This window comes from Gallus gallus, chromosome 4 (assembly GCF_016699485.2).
Source record: "Gallus gallus isolate bGalGal1 chromosome 4, bGalGal1.mat.broiler.GRCg7b, whole genome shotgun sequence".
Classification (NCBI taxonomy): domain Eukaryota; kingdom Metazoa; phylum Chordata; class Aves; order Galliformes; family Phasianidae; genus Gallus; species Gallus gallus.
In genome coordinates this window covers 15,534,440-15,551,993 of record NC_052535.1, presented here as the reverse complement: position 1 = coordinate 15,551,993, position 17,554 = coordinate 15,534,440, and the positions used below count along the sequence as shown (strand labels likewise).

Genomic DNA, 17,554 nt, shown 5'->3' with positions numbered 1-17,554 from the left:
GACAGAACTCAGTAAAGGTCAATCAGGAGAAGAAAAGCCAGCCAGACTAGCAAGCAAAACCCGTCAGCTGACTATACAACAAACACAAAAAGCCCTACCAGATTCTTACGGATCCTGTAGCACTTGATTCTTTGTAATAACTGATCTGGATTCATCTCTTAAATTAATTTGGGAAGACAAGTTTCTGTTGAATCAGAGAACTCACAAAGTTGTCTGGTTTTGTTTGATCTTGGTTTGGTTTTGCCAGAGTCAAAAGCCAGCAAGGAAGAAATCCTTCGACTATAGCAACTTGTGTAATGAATTTCATTGCTGATAAAGAAAAAATTTTTTTTTGTTCTCATTTTAGTTGCATGAACATGCTGCTTATCTAGTGGACAGCATGTGGGACTGTGCAACAGATCTCTTGAAAGACTGGGAATGTATGAATAGTCTTCTGTTGGAGGAACCTCTCAATGGAGAAGAGCGTAAGAGATTTTAGTAGAACTTTCTGTATATTGCTACGCGGTTTCTGATAGTTGTGATTTATAAAGAAATAAGATGTTTTTATCTGGGTTGCCATACATTCTCTGTTCTTCAATGACTGTAATAAAGCACTAATTATGAAATTTGAGTAGGAGTAGAAAGAGATCACTTCTGGTGGGGAAGAAAGAGAAGACAGAAAAATGAGGGAATAGACATGCGTTGTCCAGTTCCCCTGTTCCACAGGTTCAGACTGTACTTATAGCATTTGAGTAAGCAAGTTGCTTGTGAAACTAGTTCTTTTATTGAATAGTAAAGCCACCATATGGGAAAACACTGTCATTTCTTTAATGACAGTAAAAACAACCATAAAAGTAAAGCCCACCTGAGACAATTCTGTAATTGATATGTACTTTTTAGTTAAATTGACCTCTGAATAATGAAGAGGAACTAAAATGATTCTGAAATTTGATATTCAGTTGACATTCTATCAATTTCAAATATTTTCCTGTGCTGTTCTGTAATGTACTTATGTTCTCTATTCCCCTGCCCCTAGCTGGAATTGAGCTATTGACCTAAATGCCTTATTTATTTTTAACATCCGTTTCTTGAAATTTCAGCTTTAACAGATAGACAGGAGAGTGCACTGATTGAAATAATGCTTTGTACTATTCGGCAAGCAGCTGAATGCCATCCTCCTGTGGGAAGAGGAACAGGGAAAAGGGTAGGAGCCAAAATCCTACTTATCTAGAAGTGTGCGAGTGGCTGTGTGTGGGTGAGGGACTGTGTGGGAAGAAGGAAAAGGTTTTAGGCTGTTGCTGCTGAGGGGACTGAATTCAAAAATGGAGTTTGTCACTGCAGCCTCCAGTGTCTGACAGCCATGATTCGTTCATTTTTTTCACGACTGTAGCACGTGTTTAATGTTGCTTGGACTACTGTATTTGTTTTCATAATTAAAGATACAGAATTGATTTTAAAGGAAGTGTTGGTTGGAAAGAGACCACATTCAGTATTTGGAAAAGCTAAAAAGTTTTTCAATTTTCAAGAGCAAAACATATTTCACAACCTCTTTGAAGGGAACAGAGTACAACCAATTGGCTTTTCTCTGATCATATGAGGTTAAAGTATCTGGTTGTCATTTCATTAATGGCAATGTAGATTTGCTCCAGAGCTGTTGGTTGTCATTTTCTAACAATACCAATATTTTAGGTGCTGACAGCGAAGGAAAAGAAAACCCAGTTGGATGACAGAACAAAAATTACAGAACTTTTTGCAGTGGCTCTTCCACAATTGTTAGCAAAGGTAAGTTTAATTCTATCTCTAGCTGATGGGCTGTTGTTAAAATGATAAGCAGGAGCAGCTGCTGTAATTAACTGTATGGCTTACACAACTCTTCATTTTTTCTTATTAGTTTTTACTAATATTCTATTGGTCTGTGGTTAATTGTGTGATATTATGTCGCAAGATTTTTTCATTAAAACTTCCTTTTTCCTCATCAATCTTACAGTATTCTGTAGATGCTGAAAAAGTCACCAACTTGCTGCAGTTGCCACAGTACTTTGATTTGGAAATTTATACAACAGGGCGACTAGAAAAGGTAAGGTAATGTTCAAAAACACTTCACACAAAAGAGGTGGAAAAGCCACAATCAAAAGAGAGAATTTAGGCTTTCTTGCTTGAAATTCAGTCACTACTGTAGGTGCAGCTTTTTTTATTAAGTGTGACTTGCTTTATTGAAACCCTAATTGAGGATAAGACCTGAACTTAAGCTGTTCTTGTCTCTGTTCTGTCCTTCTCAGATGTACTGTTTTGCTACATTGCTGAGAAGCAAGTAGCTAGAAATCATTGGGGTCAAAAAAGGAATAAAATATTTAGTTGACAGCGTAGCCTAAAGGTGATAGAGCAACAACAAGCAATTCAGGGTGAGGAGAGGTATATAAGAACAAGTGAAGTTGGTTTCAGTGCTCATGCCTGAGTATTATGCAACTAAATCTTAATTTATACAGCTTCTAAGACCATGTATTAATTTTGGTGTGGGTGGGAGATAAGTGCTTCTGTGTTGTTTAGTTGTCATTGCTAATTGAAGTGTTAGATAAAACCATACTGACAACAGCAAATTTTTAATTATTCCTAAAAAGACATGAAATCTTTAGGCTTTGACAGGATTCTACTTCATTTTAACTTGTGAATTTACCTCAGAGTTTCACCAGGTTTCTGGAACGGTTTAAATCTGTTCCGTAGTTCTGAGAGGAGGGAAATAAATAGAAACAAAATGAACTTACTCTTAAGAATTCCATAAGCATTACGTGTTGTCACAATGCCTGTGTGTTTGTGTATTTATGTTTCTTTTCCTTGTTATTCTTGTAGCATTTGGATGCCTTACTGCGACAAATCCGGGATATTGTGGAGAAGCACACAGACATAGACGTTTTGGAAGCCTGTTCAAAAACGTACCACGCTCTCTGTAACGAAGAGTTCACAATCTTTAACAGGGTTGATATTGCAAGAAGTCAGTTAATAGATGAGCTGGCAGACAAGTTTAATCGACTTCTTGAAGACTTCCTACAAGAGGTATTTTAATGCACAACATCAACTTTTCCTGCTCTTGTAAATACATCAGTATGTTTGTTTGCCTTCCTGTGTAAGTCAGTGAGTTGAGAGCATGAACTGCTGTTCCTTTATATCAGGACAGTGACTCTTGAATCTGCTTTTAGACAAGTATTTTTTGGGATTTTGAGATAAATTTCAGGTAAAGTGTGAAATTGTGTGAAGTTTTCACTCTCAGGCTTTGAAGCTTGTGGTTTTGAGATACATAGCTTTGTTGTTGTACTAGGATTCTTTTCAGGTGTACTGGTGCCACCAGTCTTGCCTCTGATTGCACATTGCTGTCGGTAAAAGCTCAAAATCTCTGGAAAACACTCCCCCTGCCTTCCTAGAATTACAAGCAGATGCATTTAATAGCTTAAGAATATTATTTTGTTCCTACACTGTGCTAATTAGAAGAGGTAATTTTCTGATATGTTATTTAATGTGAATCTGTGGGTCTCTGACATTCAACCAAAACTTGTTTCTCCTCCTCCTTATCTGTGATAAGGAGCATGAGAAGCTTCTTAGCTAACTTTTGGCCACACCTCTCAGATTCAGACTTACTTTTGCTGAGCTTTGCTCCTGTCCCTCCTGCTCATTGGCCAGAACTGGGACTCCACCCCACAATTGCATGGTGCATGCGGGCTCAGGAGAGAATGCTCCTGCTAACGCAGTTATGTCCCCATTTGTGAGATATAGAAAGAACAAGGGGTAAGGCAAGGAAATGAGATGTCAAACAGGACAATGGCAAATGCTCTGGTAGAACTGGTGAAACCCACAGTACTTTGACAATGTGAGGCTGCAGAACAGTAACATGCAGGGGACTTGTGTTATCTCTAGTATGCTGATGAGAGTTTTCCATGACTTCAGGTAGTTTATCCTATGTACTTCAGTAGGTACCTTCGTGATCTTTTTCTTTTGGCTGCTTTTTTCTCTTCAAGTGCAAGCTTGTCAGAACTTCTGGGGAAATTAGAACAAAACACTTTCCTTATCCCTCCCTCTTAAAGACTTTCTAAGACTTTGTGATTAAAGTAAGATTGAGGTACTGACCCGTGGCCCAACTAGTCCAGTATCTATTGTCTGACAGTGGCCTCTGCTGGATTCTTTGGAGAAAACTGAAGCACCTACATTATGTGTTGTGTTCAAGTAGCCTAAGTTTCTTTTCTCCTCCTCTCTTGTACCCCTCCTCCTCCTCCCCCCCACCCCAGCGTATTTTTCCTTATGCTGCTGACTGATTTCTAAACGTGAAGCATGATTGGTCTTCCTGCAGTTTGGGGCATGCCATGCATTACCTTCTCTCTGAAACTCTTCAAATCTTCTGAAAACAAATACACAGAATTGATAAATAATTTAGATGCAGTTCTTTTTACTCTCCTCCCCCGTCCCTTCCTTATTATTATTATTGGTTTTAAAATTTCTCTCTTTGAAGTTCCCTAGTTTGCTTAGAGTAATTTGTTTAGGATTTCATATGATATGTTTTTGAAACAGGGGGAAGAACCTGACGAAGATGATGCTTATCAGGTCTTGTCAACATTGAAGAGAATCACTGCTTTCCACAAGTAAGTAGAACTCTGCAAATACCTGTTAGGGTCCATGTTAAGTAATTTTGCTTGTTGTTGTAGCTTTTGTTATAAAATTGGATAGCTCTAATTTTTGTGCAACTTCTGTTTGTTTTAGTCTGAAGGTTGGAGTGTCATGTAGAACACGTCGCATCTCTTGAATATACTAAGAAATACAAAACTGAAATGTTTTGTTTTATTTTGGGGCTTCATGTTGTGTGTGTGTGTGTGTGTGTATGCACATACATATGAAAAATGGATATTAAAAAAAGTTAAGTGTTTAGCAATTATTAACATAAAATTTAATTACAGAAGTGATGTTTGTTTTACATTTCTGCTTCCTTTCTAATACTCTCAGTGCCCATGACCTATCAAGATGGGATTTGTTTGGCTGCAACTACAAGTTATTGAAAACTGGCATTGAAAATGGAGACATGCCAGAACAGGTTTGTAACTAAAATCTGCTCTTTAGGAACAGCAGTAAATAGCTTTTGTTGCTGATTTTATTTTTATTTTTTTTACTGGCCTTTTTCATCTAATACATTGTTTTCTTTTGGATTTCAGATTGTTATTCATGCACTGCAGTGCACTCATTATGTAATCCTTTGGCAGCTAGCAAAAATTACTGAAAGCAGTTCCACAAAGGTATGCCCTTTTCCAGATGTATTAGTAAACAAGCATTTTTATGTACCTGTGGTGTCATCTGTTGGGAACTGTGATGGAATGGATTGAAAATCAGAGGTGTTTAATACAGAAAGAGTTCTTCAGAATTCATCATTTCAGCAATGGAATGCTTGACATTTAAGTCATACTATTTCTTTAAATTATTATGTTTTTATTATTGATGCATACTGTGTTTAAGTTAATAGAATTTTAAGTAATGTTAGTAAAGAAATGGAACGTCTATTAGTCTGGCGGGGCAGCAGTGCTAAGGAGGAGTAGGAAACCACCACTAACACAATAGTCTTACTACGTTGAGTAGTTTGAATTTGTTTGCAAGCTGAAATATTGACGACTAATCTGTGAGAAACACAACCGATGAGATAGCAAGAGTTTGCACACTGTCACAGTATTCTGACTACTCAGTATGCTGCAGTCATGCTTTGTTGTTTTTCACTAGTCCTTAAAATGTGTTAAATGAAGACATTAAAAAGTTAAGCTACATTTGAAATTTCTTCCTGAAACAGTAAGAGAGTCATTTCAGATTCTATCTGTAGTAACATCATAGGAGTGGAGAAACATGCTACATAACTTGTGCTAACATTTTTAATTTTTTAGTACCAGAATATTTGTGTGAGATCATGGTATCTTTTCTTTATATTTCCAGTCACGTTAGGATTTCATTAATCCAGTGAGTAATTGTGGCCTTACTGACTCAGTAATTAGAGTCTGTTAAATAAGAAATTGGTCAACATACGCTGCCTAACAAGCTTAGCATCTTAAGTTGTACAAAGTGGAGGATGTCGGATACAAAGTGCATACCTACACTGTTAAGAACTCCTTAAGTGAGTGAAGGATTTGGAGGCTTTATTAGTTCATTCTTTAAGAGAAGCAGCAGTCCAAATTTTTTGTAATCAGGATTAAGATTTTACCACAAACCCAGAGACAGAAGCTGAACCAAGTTTTGAGGTGTTCCGTTGGAAATGAAGCTTCACTTGGCTGTTGTACAGTAAAATGAAATTTCTAATACTGTTCAGCAGGAATGAAAAGAACTTACTTGAAAAAATAGACTTCTATTAATACAATTTCCTGCTTCTGTATAATAAAATCTGGTAAATTAAAGCTTCTACAACTGTAGTTCAGAAGTGAAACCTATTTTATTATATTTAACTGCTTGACTGCTGCCAGATATACCAGGTACAAACAAAAGTTCTGTTGACTTCTGTTCAATGTCAATGAAACATAACTGCAAAGAACTTGAAACGCAAGCCCCGAAGTGACTAAACATACTGTGCCTGAAGATTTTGGTTCTTGAACAAAAATGAACTGCTAACTGCATGCTCTTTGTGAACAGGGTGACTAAGTATGGGGATTGCCTTCATAATATAGGCTGCTTAAAATAAAAGCTATGTAGGCAATTTGATTTTTATTAAAATTTCAAAGAATATTTTTGTATAAAAGAAGGAACGTTTTCCTGTGTGTAGTTCTCTTAATATTGGTATAGCAATGTGAATGGTAAATGTTGAGAGAAAAGGTTATATGTAGTGAAAGTGTTCTGAAAACATAGTAAAAGAGTCTATCTTAAGAAGAAAAGGTAAGCAGCTTTTGTTTCTCCTGCTGAGATTAAATGACACATTTTCTTGAAGGGAGAGACCTGTTCTGTTAGATTGCATGAAAGGTTTTTACATTTCTCAGGGGTATTCCTTTGTCTGCCCCAATGCTGGTTTGTAATGAAACTTCCACAGTTTTGCATGAGCTAGAATCTGTGTGTATGAGTAAGTAACTGAAGTAAGGACTCCAAATAAGCTGCATGTGCCTAAAGATATTTGGTATTTGTGTCAGTTTGACACTTGCTCAAAATCTACTTCTCCAGAAGTAGTAAAGCTACCTGAAAAAATTACTAATTATTTTCTTATAGAAGGGAAGAGAGCCCCAGCCCTCCTCTGACGCTGTACTTTATCACCGAGCAGTGAAATTAAAAAATAATCGTACCTTATAGGTGTGTGTGTTGTAGTTGCAACTACCTAATAGCTATCCTTTGGGGTGAATACAGATCATTTAAAAAGAAAATGAACTCTGCTCTGAAGTTTTCATTGCTGTTCCTATTTTTTTTTTAATAAAGAGCTCTGCAAATTTCACCCCAAATTCCATTTCTGCATTTAGTACACAGAGGATGACAAAATTGAGGAATTTGCTACTTGCTACTTCTGTTTCTGAGTTTAAGTAATGCAATGGATTTTCACTGACAACATATGAGGTCTATGGTGGATAGCTCTATGGACGTGCATACACTACATGTGAATATGAAATTGAAAAAGCAAAACTGTTACATTAAATCCTTTTCTTTAAAGGAGGATCTTCTACGTCTGAAGAAGCAGATGAGAGTGTTCTGTCAAATTTGTCAACACTACCTGACCAATGTAAACACTGCTGTTAAGGAACAGGTGAGTTGAGAACATTAAGATTTTCTAATACGATACTTTAAAAGCCCTGCGAAAACATGAGCAAGAGAACTTTTTCAAGTTTATGTGAGAATGTGGGAGCATCTCGGATGCTTGGCTTAATGCCCTTTCAGTCTGAATATATACCCTAAACTGTATACTTGTTCTCCATTACAAAATTAGCAAACTAACTTAAACTTGATTCTTTCCAGAAAGTTTAGCTAGCAGAAACTTTATTTGAAGTATGTTTTTTTAAATTACTGCTGTTGGGTTGTGTTTTTTGTTCTGTTTTGTTTTGTTTTGTTTTTTAATTACTGCTTTTACTTTTTTTAAACAATGACTAGGCAGACATGCTGTATAAACTTCCCAGTTTGTGATTTAGGTGGGAGAATTCCACCTCAGAAGTCTTGGTTGTCATGACATGCATCTGTACTGGAGCAGCTTGTGAGTTCATAAACTCAGAGTTGGAAGGGATAGGAACAACTATATAAGAGATAGAGGTTATCTTTTTCTTCTGTCTTTGAATGCTAATATTCCCACATTTCAACTATGGTGCTCAAGTGCTCAAGACCCACAAAGAAAACAGCTTTCCTCCTCTTACTCTGAACATATGGGGACATACCTGGGCAACTTCTCCTGTTGCTGCATACAGTGCAGTATCAGTTCTTCGTAGCCGCAGGATTTTGTCTGTCTGGATCAGGAGAAAAAGGATGAGTAGTTAACATGCATGTGTTTATAGATGCACATGTGTACTGTAACCTGAGGGATTTCACTGTTGAGAGGCAGCATTTGTTTTTCTTGGTCTTCTGTTGGTACACTTACACAGTGGTCAGTTGTTGACAGTATTAGTTAAGAGAGAATCGGAGACCATTCTGTCAAGTGCTTAGAAGCCTCAGCAATTATGTAGTGCTAATAAAAGATGTGATTAGAACTTGAAGAACAGAGCCATTGAGTAAAGATGTAGATTTTGCTTGAGTTCCAATGAATTACCTTTTCGTTTTATCAAGTCAGTCCCTCATACAGTTGTGTTTCTTTGGGAAGAGTTTGTAGCGAAAATTTAAGTCCGTAGATATCTCAAACATAAAGGATGTAATGTTTAGTCCATGCAGGTAGTGCCTGTTATCAGGTAGGAGAGAAAAGTTCGTGCTTTTTGAAGAAAAATACAGACATGAAGATGGTTTTGAAGGGGGATTGGTTTTTATTTTTCTTGTATTTTGAATGGAATTGAGATACTGAGGAAGTACTTGCTTTGAATTCTTAGGGTAATTGGGTCGAAGAATGGGTTCAGCTGCACAGGCTGGGTGTCTTTTGTTCGGTGTTCAAATAGTTTTCTGGACAGAATGTTCATAGGAGTTTCAGGTTCCACTGAAGTATGCGGATATCAGGGTTAATTCTGAGTGAATGCCATGAACAATGTTTGAATGCTAAACCTTCAAATCAAGCCATCTCAGGATGAGGAAGAACCAAGCTTTCTTCTGGATATAGTTGTGATTTGAACAAATAGAAAGCCAGGAGCTCTTTTTGTCACAAGTGGTAATAAAAGCCTGGTTGAGCTTTAAGTTGAAAATCTGGTCTGCTTTGCCACACAAGTGCAGCTTTGCAACTCTTGCTGTAACAAGAATGTTTTCTTCCTGGAACTGAACAGGCATGTTCAAGGTCTGAGTTACCTAGTATTAAAATCACAAGGTGTAAAGTGTGAAAGTGTGAGTAACAAAAATTACTGAATCTCTCAGTAGGTCTCCTTAAAAGGCTGTATAACTAGGGTGAATGCCCTCGACAGTAGAATTGTCTGTCTCAGTTGCGTACCTTGCGTAGGTGTTTTCCCCTTCTAATCCTATAAAAGGGGACTTGAGAGGAATGTATTTATTTCCATGACTGGGAAAGTGGTGGTATTTTCTTTGAGGAGTTTGAGAACAGATCTGTTCATTAAAGTGGAAGAGATTAGATTGATAGGTACATCATGAAGCAGTGTATTGTCCCGAACAATGTCAGTCTAGGTACAGGTGTGTTCAGACTTCTTGGGGATGTAGTACAGGCATTCACATCCTGTGTCAGATGGACAGGTTTGCTAGCAAAGTGAAAGAGGTTGGTTCCTTTTTTTGGAAGGAAGATGAACCTTAGAATCTGAAAGGGTTGAAGGGCCTCAGTTGTGCTAGATGTTTAACCAATGTAATCAATGCATATTTATTTATCTATTTAATTTTAAAAAGCAAAAACTGGACTATTCTGTGGTTGATGCCCCAAAGTTCTCAAGTGACCTCATGTAGCATTCTTCTAGCAGAAAGTTTTCAGGCTCCTCACGTTTCGTTCTTAAAATACTTTGATATTTATCTGTCTTCATCCATGCAGCATCTTTGTTTAAAACAGATACCCAATCTTCATACGGCTACCTCATGTAAGGGGCTCTTCATGTTTTAAGTTCCAGTTGGCCTCTTTAGTTGATTAGGACATAAGAGGCCTGAGTGCACCACTGGGATCAGTGGAAATGCATTATTCTCTGTTTAAATAAATTGAAACTAAAATCCACTTTCCGAACAAGTATTTACTAAGGTTTCTTTTGATAGGCTTTCACAATTCTGTGTGATGTGTTGATGATCTTCAGCCATCAGATTATGACAGGAGGACGTGACATGTTGGAACCACTTGTTTACACTCCTGATTCTTCACTGCAATCTGAGCTACTCAGTTTTATTTTAGATCATGTCTTCATTGATCAGGATGATGATAATAATAGTGCAGGTTGGTACAAAACTTATATTTCCTTCATGTGATTTGCCTTCTAATTAATTAATTAATTAACTAATACATTTGTTTGTCAGTGCTAATTTGTTTTCTTCTTCTGGCAATGGTTACTGTGTATGAACATGAAGATAGGTTTGACTTCTAAATGTCAACAGACTGTTAAAGCATTTTATGTTTTGGGGATGTGTAAGATAATAACGATAAAAATTTAGTTTCATAGGCACCAATATTATGCGTCTCAAGAAGAGAGACTTGTCAATAGGCACTAAAACGCATGGCAGTCAGAACTGAGATGTGATTTTCCTAAATCGTGATCACTGGCCCACGTTGTTCTGTGTTATACTTAAATGAGAAGTATTTAAACCCAACAATTTTCATGTTTCAAACTCTTTCCAGATGGACAGCAGGATGATGAAGCTAGTAAAATTGAAGCATTGCACAAAAGAAGAAATCTACTTGCAGCTTTCTGTAAACTCATTGTATATACTGTGGTGGAAATGAATACTGCTGCAGACATTTTCAAGCAATATATGAAGGTAAATCTGAATCTTAGTGGTGATACTTCTGAGAAGTATTAAAGTACAGAAACTGAATTTTTTTAAATTGTTATTTAATTTGTTCCTTTGAGATAACTGCTTAAAAGTGTGAAGTCTACAAAAGCTCCAAAGCAGTTTGTAGGCCTAGTAAAGTTATTCCTCCTTGAGAAGGGAAAAATGGCTGAGTGGTTTCACAATTCCTATGTAGGCAGTGGGGAGGGAAGAAGGAAGCCTGCTAATTATTTTAAGTTTGTTTCTAGTAAATGTATTTTCTTAAGTATGTCTGTTTGATGGTCTATTTTTACTTCAGCTAGAAGTTTATCAAGCTTTTTAAGAATCTTCTCACAGAGATAAACTTTGTCTGGCTTCATGAAACAATTTAAGCTTGATTTTTTTGTAGGAGAAAAGAAAATTGATTTGCAAGTTTTCTTCCTTCCTCCCCCCCCCCCCCTCCAGGAAAGAATGTGCTCTTTATATCTGTCTCTGCCTTTGTTAAATATAAAATCCCTTCTTAGCTCCTGAGATTCACAGCTGCACAATGAGTTCTCATTTTGTGATCGTGTTAAAACTTTGCTCCTTAGTGATTACATTAAAAGAAATTAAAATCTGGGCAGCCTGCTTTCGCCTGAGTGTCCTACATATATTTTGAATCACTAAGTAACTAATTGGGTCTTCATTGGACTTCAAATATTTCAGAAAATGAACAGGTGACTGTGTTCATTGGAAAAATTTCTATAAAGTTTTCCGTAAGTGCTTACATTAAGCAAAGAAAATTAAAAAAAACGCTCCCCATCAGAGTCATAGTGGTTACTAAAAAGATTAGATTCTAATCTTGTACCCTGAAGGCGGAGAACATGTGTCATTAACAAATGCGTTGTGGCCTTAAAGATAAATAGGTCATTCTACCTCTAAAGTAATACCAATGACATTAAACCACGCTGTCATGTACAAACATGAACATGTTAGTATTTTTTTCCTTTTCAGAGTGTCTGAATTCTTCTTTCAAATGTAACGTTTTCAACTAAAATCAAAAACTAACCTATTTTGTGTGATTTTTTTCCTAGTATTACAATGACTACGGTGATATTATTAAAGAAACAATGAGTAAAACAAGACAGATAGACAAAATCCAGTGTGCTAAAACACTTATTCTTAGCTTGCAGCAGGTAAGAATGATTTACAATACTTTATGCGTGAAATTCCTTACAGTATATCACGTGTTGTTGCTTAATAGCTTGGGTGAGGTATTAATGAAAAAACTCTTAGGAAAGGCAGGGAGAAATAGGCACAGATTGAAACACATTTTGTGCAACTATTTGAAAGACTAGTGAAAGTTTTCCTATGCTTACTAAACATTGTCCTACTGAAAAGTCTGTAGGAGAGCCCTGTACATACCAAACATTGCAACTGTGTGACACCTTGTTATTCTAAAACAACAGTTTAAGCTGCAGATTCAGAGATGTGTTGTGAAATTTCTGGTTAACCTATTTGTGAACAGATTAACAAGGCAAAACACTTCCATATTGTGTTGTGCTGTGTTTCCCCATACTCTTTAAAACCAGTCTTAGTCATTCAGTATTTCTAATGTGTGGTAGAGATTTGAAATGAAATGATGTTTTACTGCTCTTTTCAGTAAATAAGCTTTTTTTGAGAAATTCAGTCAGGAGTCATCTGCTCACATGAGCCATCTGCATGAATCTTATTTACAGTATTGAGGAGATCAGATCAATAAAGCGCATCACTGCAAACCACTTTAATCCCATGTAAATCTTTGCTATTGTTGAAAGGACAAAGCTATCCCAGTTTGTCCTCTTTCCCCATCACTTTATTTGAGTACTAGAGTTCATGCAGTTGCATTAATGTAGTTGAGAATTGTCCCAAAAAAATCCTTAATGAAGCCCCTAAAGTGGTTTATCCGTATTGATATTATAGCTGGTACAGGAGAAGGAAGAGACCTTTCTTTTTTGTAGCGGCATGACTTTAGCTGGTGGAAACTACAACACAAAATTCACAACTGAAGTCTGTGTTTTCCTTGTACAGGTTTTGCTGACTTTTCACCAGTTTGCAACTACTTGTGATATCAGGAAAATTCTACCATTGTTAATCTTTTCTGCCTCACAAGCAACCTGCCCCATATATTTTAAAGGGAAGACAGAGAAAGTAGATGTAATAAGTACAGTTTCATGCAAAATAGGAAGGCAGTTACATTACCCTAATAGGACAGTAAGAATGATAACATGAAAGTACCCAAATATTTAACAATATTTGGTACCTTCCAAATGTAAAAACACACAACCTACCCACCAACCAAATAAAAGCTGCTAAAGCCAAAACATCTTAAACATGTAAGCTGGCATTAAAATAGAAACTGAGCAGAGAAGAAATACTGAAAATGATGGTGGATAAAGGGAATGACTCAGTTGGAGTGAGCTGCAGCAGCATAGAAAAACTATGCCGTTGTGGTCCAAAGTCAACTAAGTCTGGTTTTATTTTATTTCCTTCATTATTCTTCTTCCCTTATATATGGAAAATATACAAAAAATGAGTTATATAGGAGTAGTAGTTTGACAAATTGTCATAAAAAAGCCATGTTAGAATTTAGCCCATTTTTTTTCTTCCTTGTTAGTGTGCATATCAGGGAATCATAGATGTCCCGCTTAGGGAAGTGCTGAAATCTGTTGCCTGACATATTTGGCTTCCTTGAAATGTGCATGTTGTCCAAGCTTATCTCAGCCAAGAGGAGCCTTATCTTAGCTTTCCTAAGCCTGCACGTTTGTCTTTTGGGTGTCAGGATGTAAAAACACATTTTACTGAAACTTAACTTTATCGAGTTTGGTACAAAACTTGTCATAATCTTTTTTTTAAATAAATTAAAATCTCCTTTTTCATTTCAAACAGCTTTTCAATGAAATGATTCAAGAAAATGGTTATAATTTTGACAGATCATCACCGACATTCAGCGGCATAAAGGAGCTTGCTCGACGTTTTGCTTTAACATTTGGACTGGATCAGTTGAAAACAAGAGAAGCTATTGCTATGTTACACAAGTAATTGTGTGCTTTGTATTACTTCCTCATTCGTAAACACTTCTTGCCTAACATGATTGAAGTATTTTTCTTTAGTCTAATGCTGTTAGTTTAATACAAACTGCATCAGCACTACAGATGTTAAGTTTATATATCGCCTGTTTCCAACTGAAGCGGTGACTGTGTTTCTGTCTGTGAATTAAACCCAAATGTTAAATAATGTTGCTGCTCTTTAGGATTGTTATATAAGGCTGTAAACGATAGCAGCATTGATACTGTCATGAAAAAGCATTTTTAATGTCTTGTTCATAGAAGTAAAAGCTGATTTATGGAGTTGTCAGTGGTGGTGATCTTTACCACATGCAGAAAACTTGAAATGTGAGTTAGAAACGTTAGGACAAGAGGAGTGCATCCGTGTTCAAATTATGAATTGTGTTCACACCTTTTTTTGCTAGAACATGGAAACACTGAATGGTTGCTTTCTTGAAATAGGGAAAAAGTGTTCAGTGTTGATAGCACCCAGTGCTTAGAGCTTTTCCTACAGTTTGTGCCTTATGTAGCTTGTTTTTAATGTTTTCTTAGGGACGGCATAGAATTTGCCTTTAAGGAGCCTAATCCACAAGGTGAGAGCCACCCACCTCTGAATTTGGCATTTCTTGATATTCTGAGTGAGTTTTCCTCCAAACTTCTCAGACAAGACAAAAGAACAGTGTAAGTATTGTCTTGGTATGATTAGTATTTGTAATGATAACCATAAAAGGTGTGCATCTGAATATGCATGTGTGTGTATTGCAGTAACCTAAAATAGAACCTCAGGAACACATAAACGCAACTTCACAGTGATGCAGTCTAATATAATCACAAACGATAAATTGTATTTACTTTTGTTTTCTCACTTTATGGTGGATGAACAGAAATCATATTCTGAGTTTCTCATTAACAGGCTTTTTTGTTAAGGCGGTGAGGAGTCTTGGGTGATGATGTCGGTTACTTATGTGTTACTTATGTTGACAAAGTAACGTCATGTTGCAGGTATTTTGCATCTTTCTAATTAATTTTTTCCATTTAAAGGTATGTTTACTTGGAGAAGTTTATGACCTTTCAGATGTCTCTACGAAGAGAAGATGTGTGGCTTCCTCTCATGTCCTACAGAAACTCTTTATTAGCTGGTGGGGATGATGATACTATGTCAGTAATTAGTGGAATTAGCAGTCGAGGATCTACAGTAAGAAATAAGAAAACAAAGCCAGCAACAGGGAAACGGAAAGTACCTGAAGGTAGAACTTCTTGCATTTTAAAATTTACTACTCAGAAGCTGTATTTGTTGATCCCTATTTGTTAGCTCGAGTGAATTGGCATACTTTAATGTGTTTTTTGTTTGTTTCTTTGATTGATTTTTTTTTTTAACAGAATAACTTTATCTGCATTTTAGTGGAAAACCTATTTATCTGAGGAGTTTGAATATCATTAACATTGAGGCACAGAAAGAAATAAAGACACTACATTGTATTAAGTTACAGACAATAAAAGCATTCTAGGTACTAGCCAGGGCTTTGGGGGGGTCACGTGAGAATTTATGGACAAAAGTTAAAGAAATTATTTCTCAGTAAGCAGGAGGTACATGCATTTGTTACATTTACACATTCTGTTTTAGACAAGTTTGAAAAGGTTTAATACCCAGTGTTTCCTTCTAGCTGAAGAAAGCAGTAGTAGTGACAGTATGTGGATGAACAGGGAGCAGACAATGCACACACCAGTCATGATGCAGACACCTCAGCTTACTTCCACAATAATGAGGGAGCCCAAGAGATTGCGACCTGAAGAGAATTATATGGGTGTCTATCCTATGCAGCCTGAACACCACCAAGCTCCACTTGATTACAAGTACGTAAACGCGTAGGTCTGCAATGTGTTAGTGTTCATACACAAAACAGTTTTTGTTTAAAATAGAATAATGGTCTTTTTAAGCACGCAAGTAACGTGGATGTTGGCTCAAAGGCAACAGGAAGAAGCCGCACGACAACAACAGGAGAGGGCAGCGATGAACTACGTCAAGCTGAGAACCAACTTGCAACATGCTATGTGAGTGAGAGTGAAATGTTACTATGGTAGTTTGGGAAGAGTGTATTAAACATGGTGTTACTCCTATATACCTTAAGGACACATGATCTAATCCTTCAGTAGTATTTTTCTGCATGTGCCATAGTTCTATTTGACCTAAAATTGATGTAAAAGCTGAGAGTGGTTGTATAGATTGATTGTCATGCAGGTCTTCTGTAGAACTTCCCAACCTAGACAGACATTCCTTCTTGCCTTGTCATAAGGCATGGGAGAAAACTACTAGTTCATTTCTCTGTTGAGCATGAGTACTTTCGTGGAAATCTCTGAATTAGATGTAGTTTTGATCTGCTTGTTGATTTCTCCAGCCTCTCAGTACCCATTCGGAGTAGCCCCACAGAATTTACTCTCTGAGAATCTTCTAGCTGGTTGAATACTTCCTTTAATAGTAGTTAGGCATTTATTGAATTACTTAATATCTATCTAATGGAATTGTCATTTATTGGCAGTTTTTTTACTGAACATCAGTGTTTTAAATATTTATATAAAGCTTAAGTGCTCAACAATATGCTTTTTCTTTTCAATTTCAGTCGGCGTGGCACAAGTCTAATGGAAGATGATGAAGAGCCAATTGTTGAAGATGTGATGATGTCATCAGAAGGGCGAATTGAAGATCTCAATGAAGGCATGGATTTTGACACCATGGACATAGACCTAGTAAGAAACTTTATTCTTCTAGTTTGGTTTAGATTTGGGTTTCTGCTTTTAAAGTAAGGAGGCTAGAATCAAATTTTCCTTTTGGTGAAACAAAATAATTGATGTTAATCTCTGCATTCTTAAATGGCTGTGCCACTGCCTGCATGCGTATTCCATTTTATTTCAAACTGCCACACAGAAGTCAAACACTTACGTAATAACAACATAAGGAAATCTATGCCTCATAATTTCTTATTATTAAGACTTACTTTCATTTATTACAATTGAAATACTCCATATGTATGTTCTGAAATTACTTATTAAGGTGTTTATTTGCTTACTTCGTATAGCCACCATCAAAGAACAGGAGAGAAAGAACGGAACTAAAACCAGATTTCTTTGACCCCGCTTCGATCATGGATGAATCGGTAGGTTAACTTACGTAAGACGAAAATAATGTTTAATCAGTCTTAAGGTTACAACACTCTCTTACTTCAAGTTTTAAATGGGAAGAATGCAATCTTTACACTGTCTTCAGTAGCTCATTTTGGCAGACTGGAACACCTGATGAAATACGTTTTGCTGTAATTCAGCTTTATAACTTCTAAGGTATTTACAAGTTTATAGGATTTTTGTTCTTAATACTTTATATGTAGCTATGTCAAATTCAGAAGCCTTTATACCTGAGAAAAAAATGCAGAAGTTAGTAGAGCTTAAAATAAAACAGAAACAACAAAAACCTGCATACACTATTAAAGCAACTTTCCTGTTACGATGAACTTAGTTGAGTG

The 17,554-nt window shown here is 36.5% G+C and overlaps 1 protein-coding gene across 15 annotated transcripts in view; it reads left to right on the top strand.

Annotated features, from left to right (window-relative positions):
* STAG2 (stromal antigen 2) overlaps positions 1-17,554 on the top strand; it is a 71,650-nt gene that overhangs the window by 49,788 nt on the left and 4,308 nt on the right. For 12 of the 15 annotated variants that reach the window (XM_004940826.5, XM_004940827.5, XM_040700155.2 and 9 more), the window contains 19 exons: positions 347-464; positions 1,080-1,183; positions 1,669-1,761; positions 1,967-2,056; positions 2,827-3,030; positions 4,534-4,604; positions 4,963-5,050; positions 5,169-5,249; positions 7,616-7,708; positions 10,270-10,444; positions 10,844-10,983; positions 12,048-12,149; positions 13,882-14,030; positions 14,592-14,720; positions 15,081-15,286; positions 15,704-15,893; positions 15,978-16,091; positions 16,658-16,784; positions 17,114-17,191. In XM_004940826.5, the coding sequence (XP_004940883.1) occupies positions 347-464; positions 1,080-1,183; positions 1,669-1,761; positions 1,967-2,056; positions 2,827-3,030; positions 4,534-4,604; positions 4,963-5,050; positions 5,169-5,249; positions 7,616-7,708; positions 10,270-10,444; positions 10,844-10,983; positions 12,048-12,149; positions 13,882-14,030; positions 14,592-14,720; positions 15,081-15,286; positions 15,704-15,893; positions 15,978-16,091; positions 16,658-16,784; positions 17,114-17,191 (2,352 nt within the window). The remainder of the gene's footprint in view (positions 1-346; positions 465-1,079; positions 1,184-1,668; positions 1,762-1,966; positions 2,057-2,826; positions 3,031-4,533; positions 4,605-4,962; positions 5,051-5,168; positions 5,250-7,615; positions 7,709-10,269; positions 10,445-10,843; positions 10,984-12,047; positions 12,150-13,881; positions 14,031-14,591; positions 14,721-15,080; positions 15,287-15,703; positions 15,894-15,977; positions 16,092-16,657; positions 16,785-17,113; positions 17,192-17,554) is intronic. The other 3 variants (XM_004940828.5, XM_046940544.1, XM_015278624.4) reach the window with 1 other exon arrangement.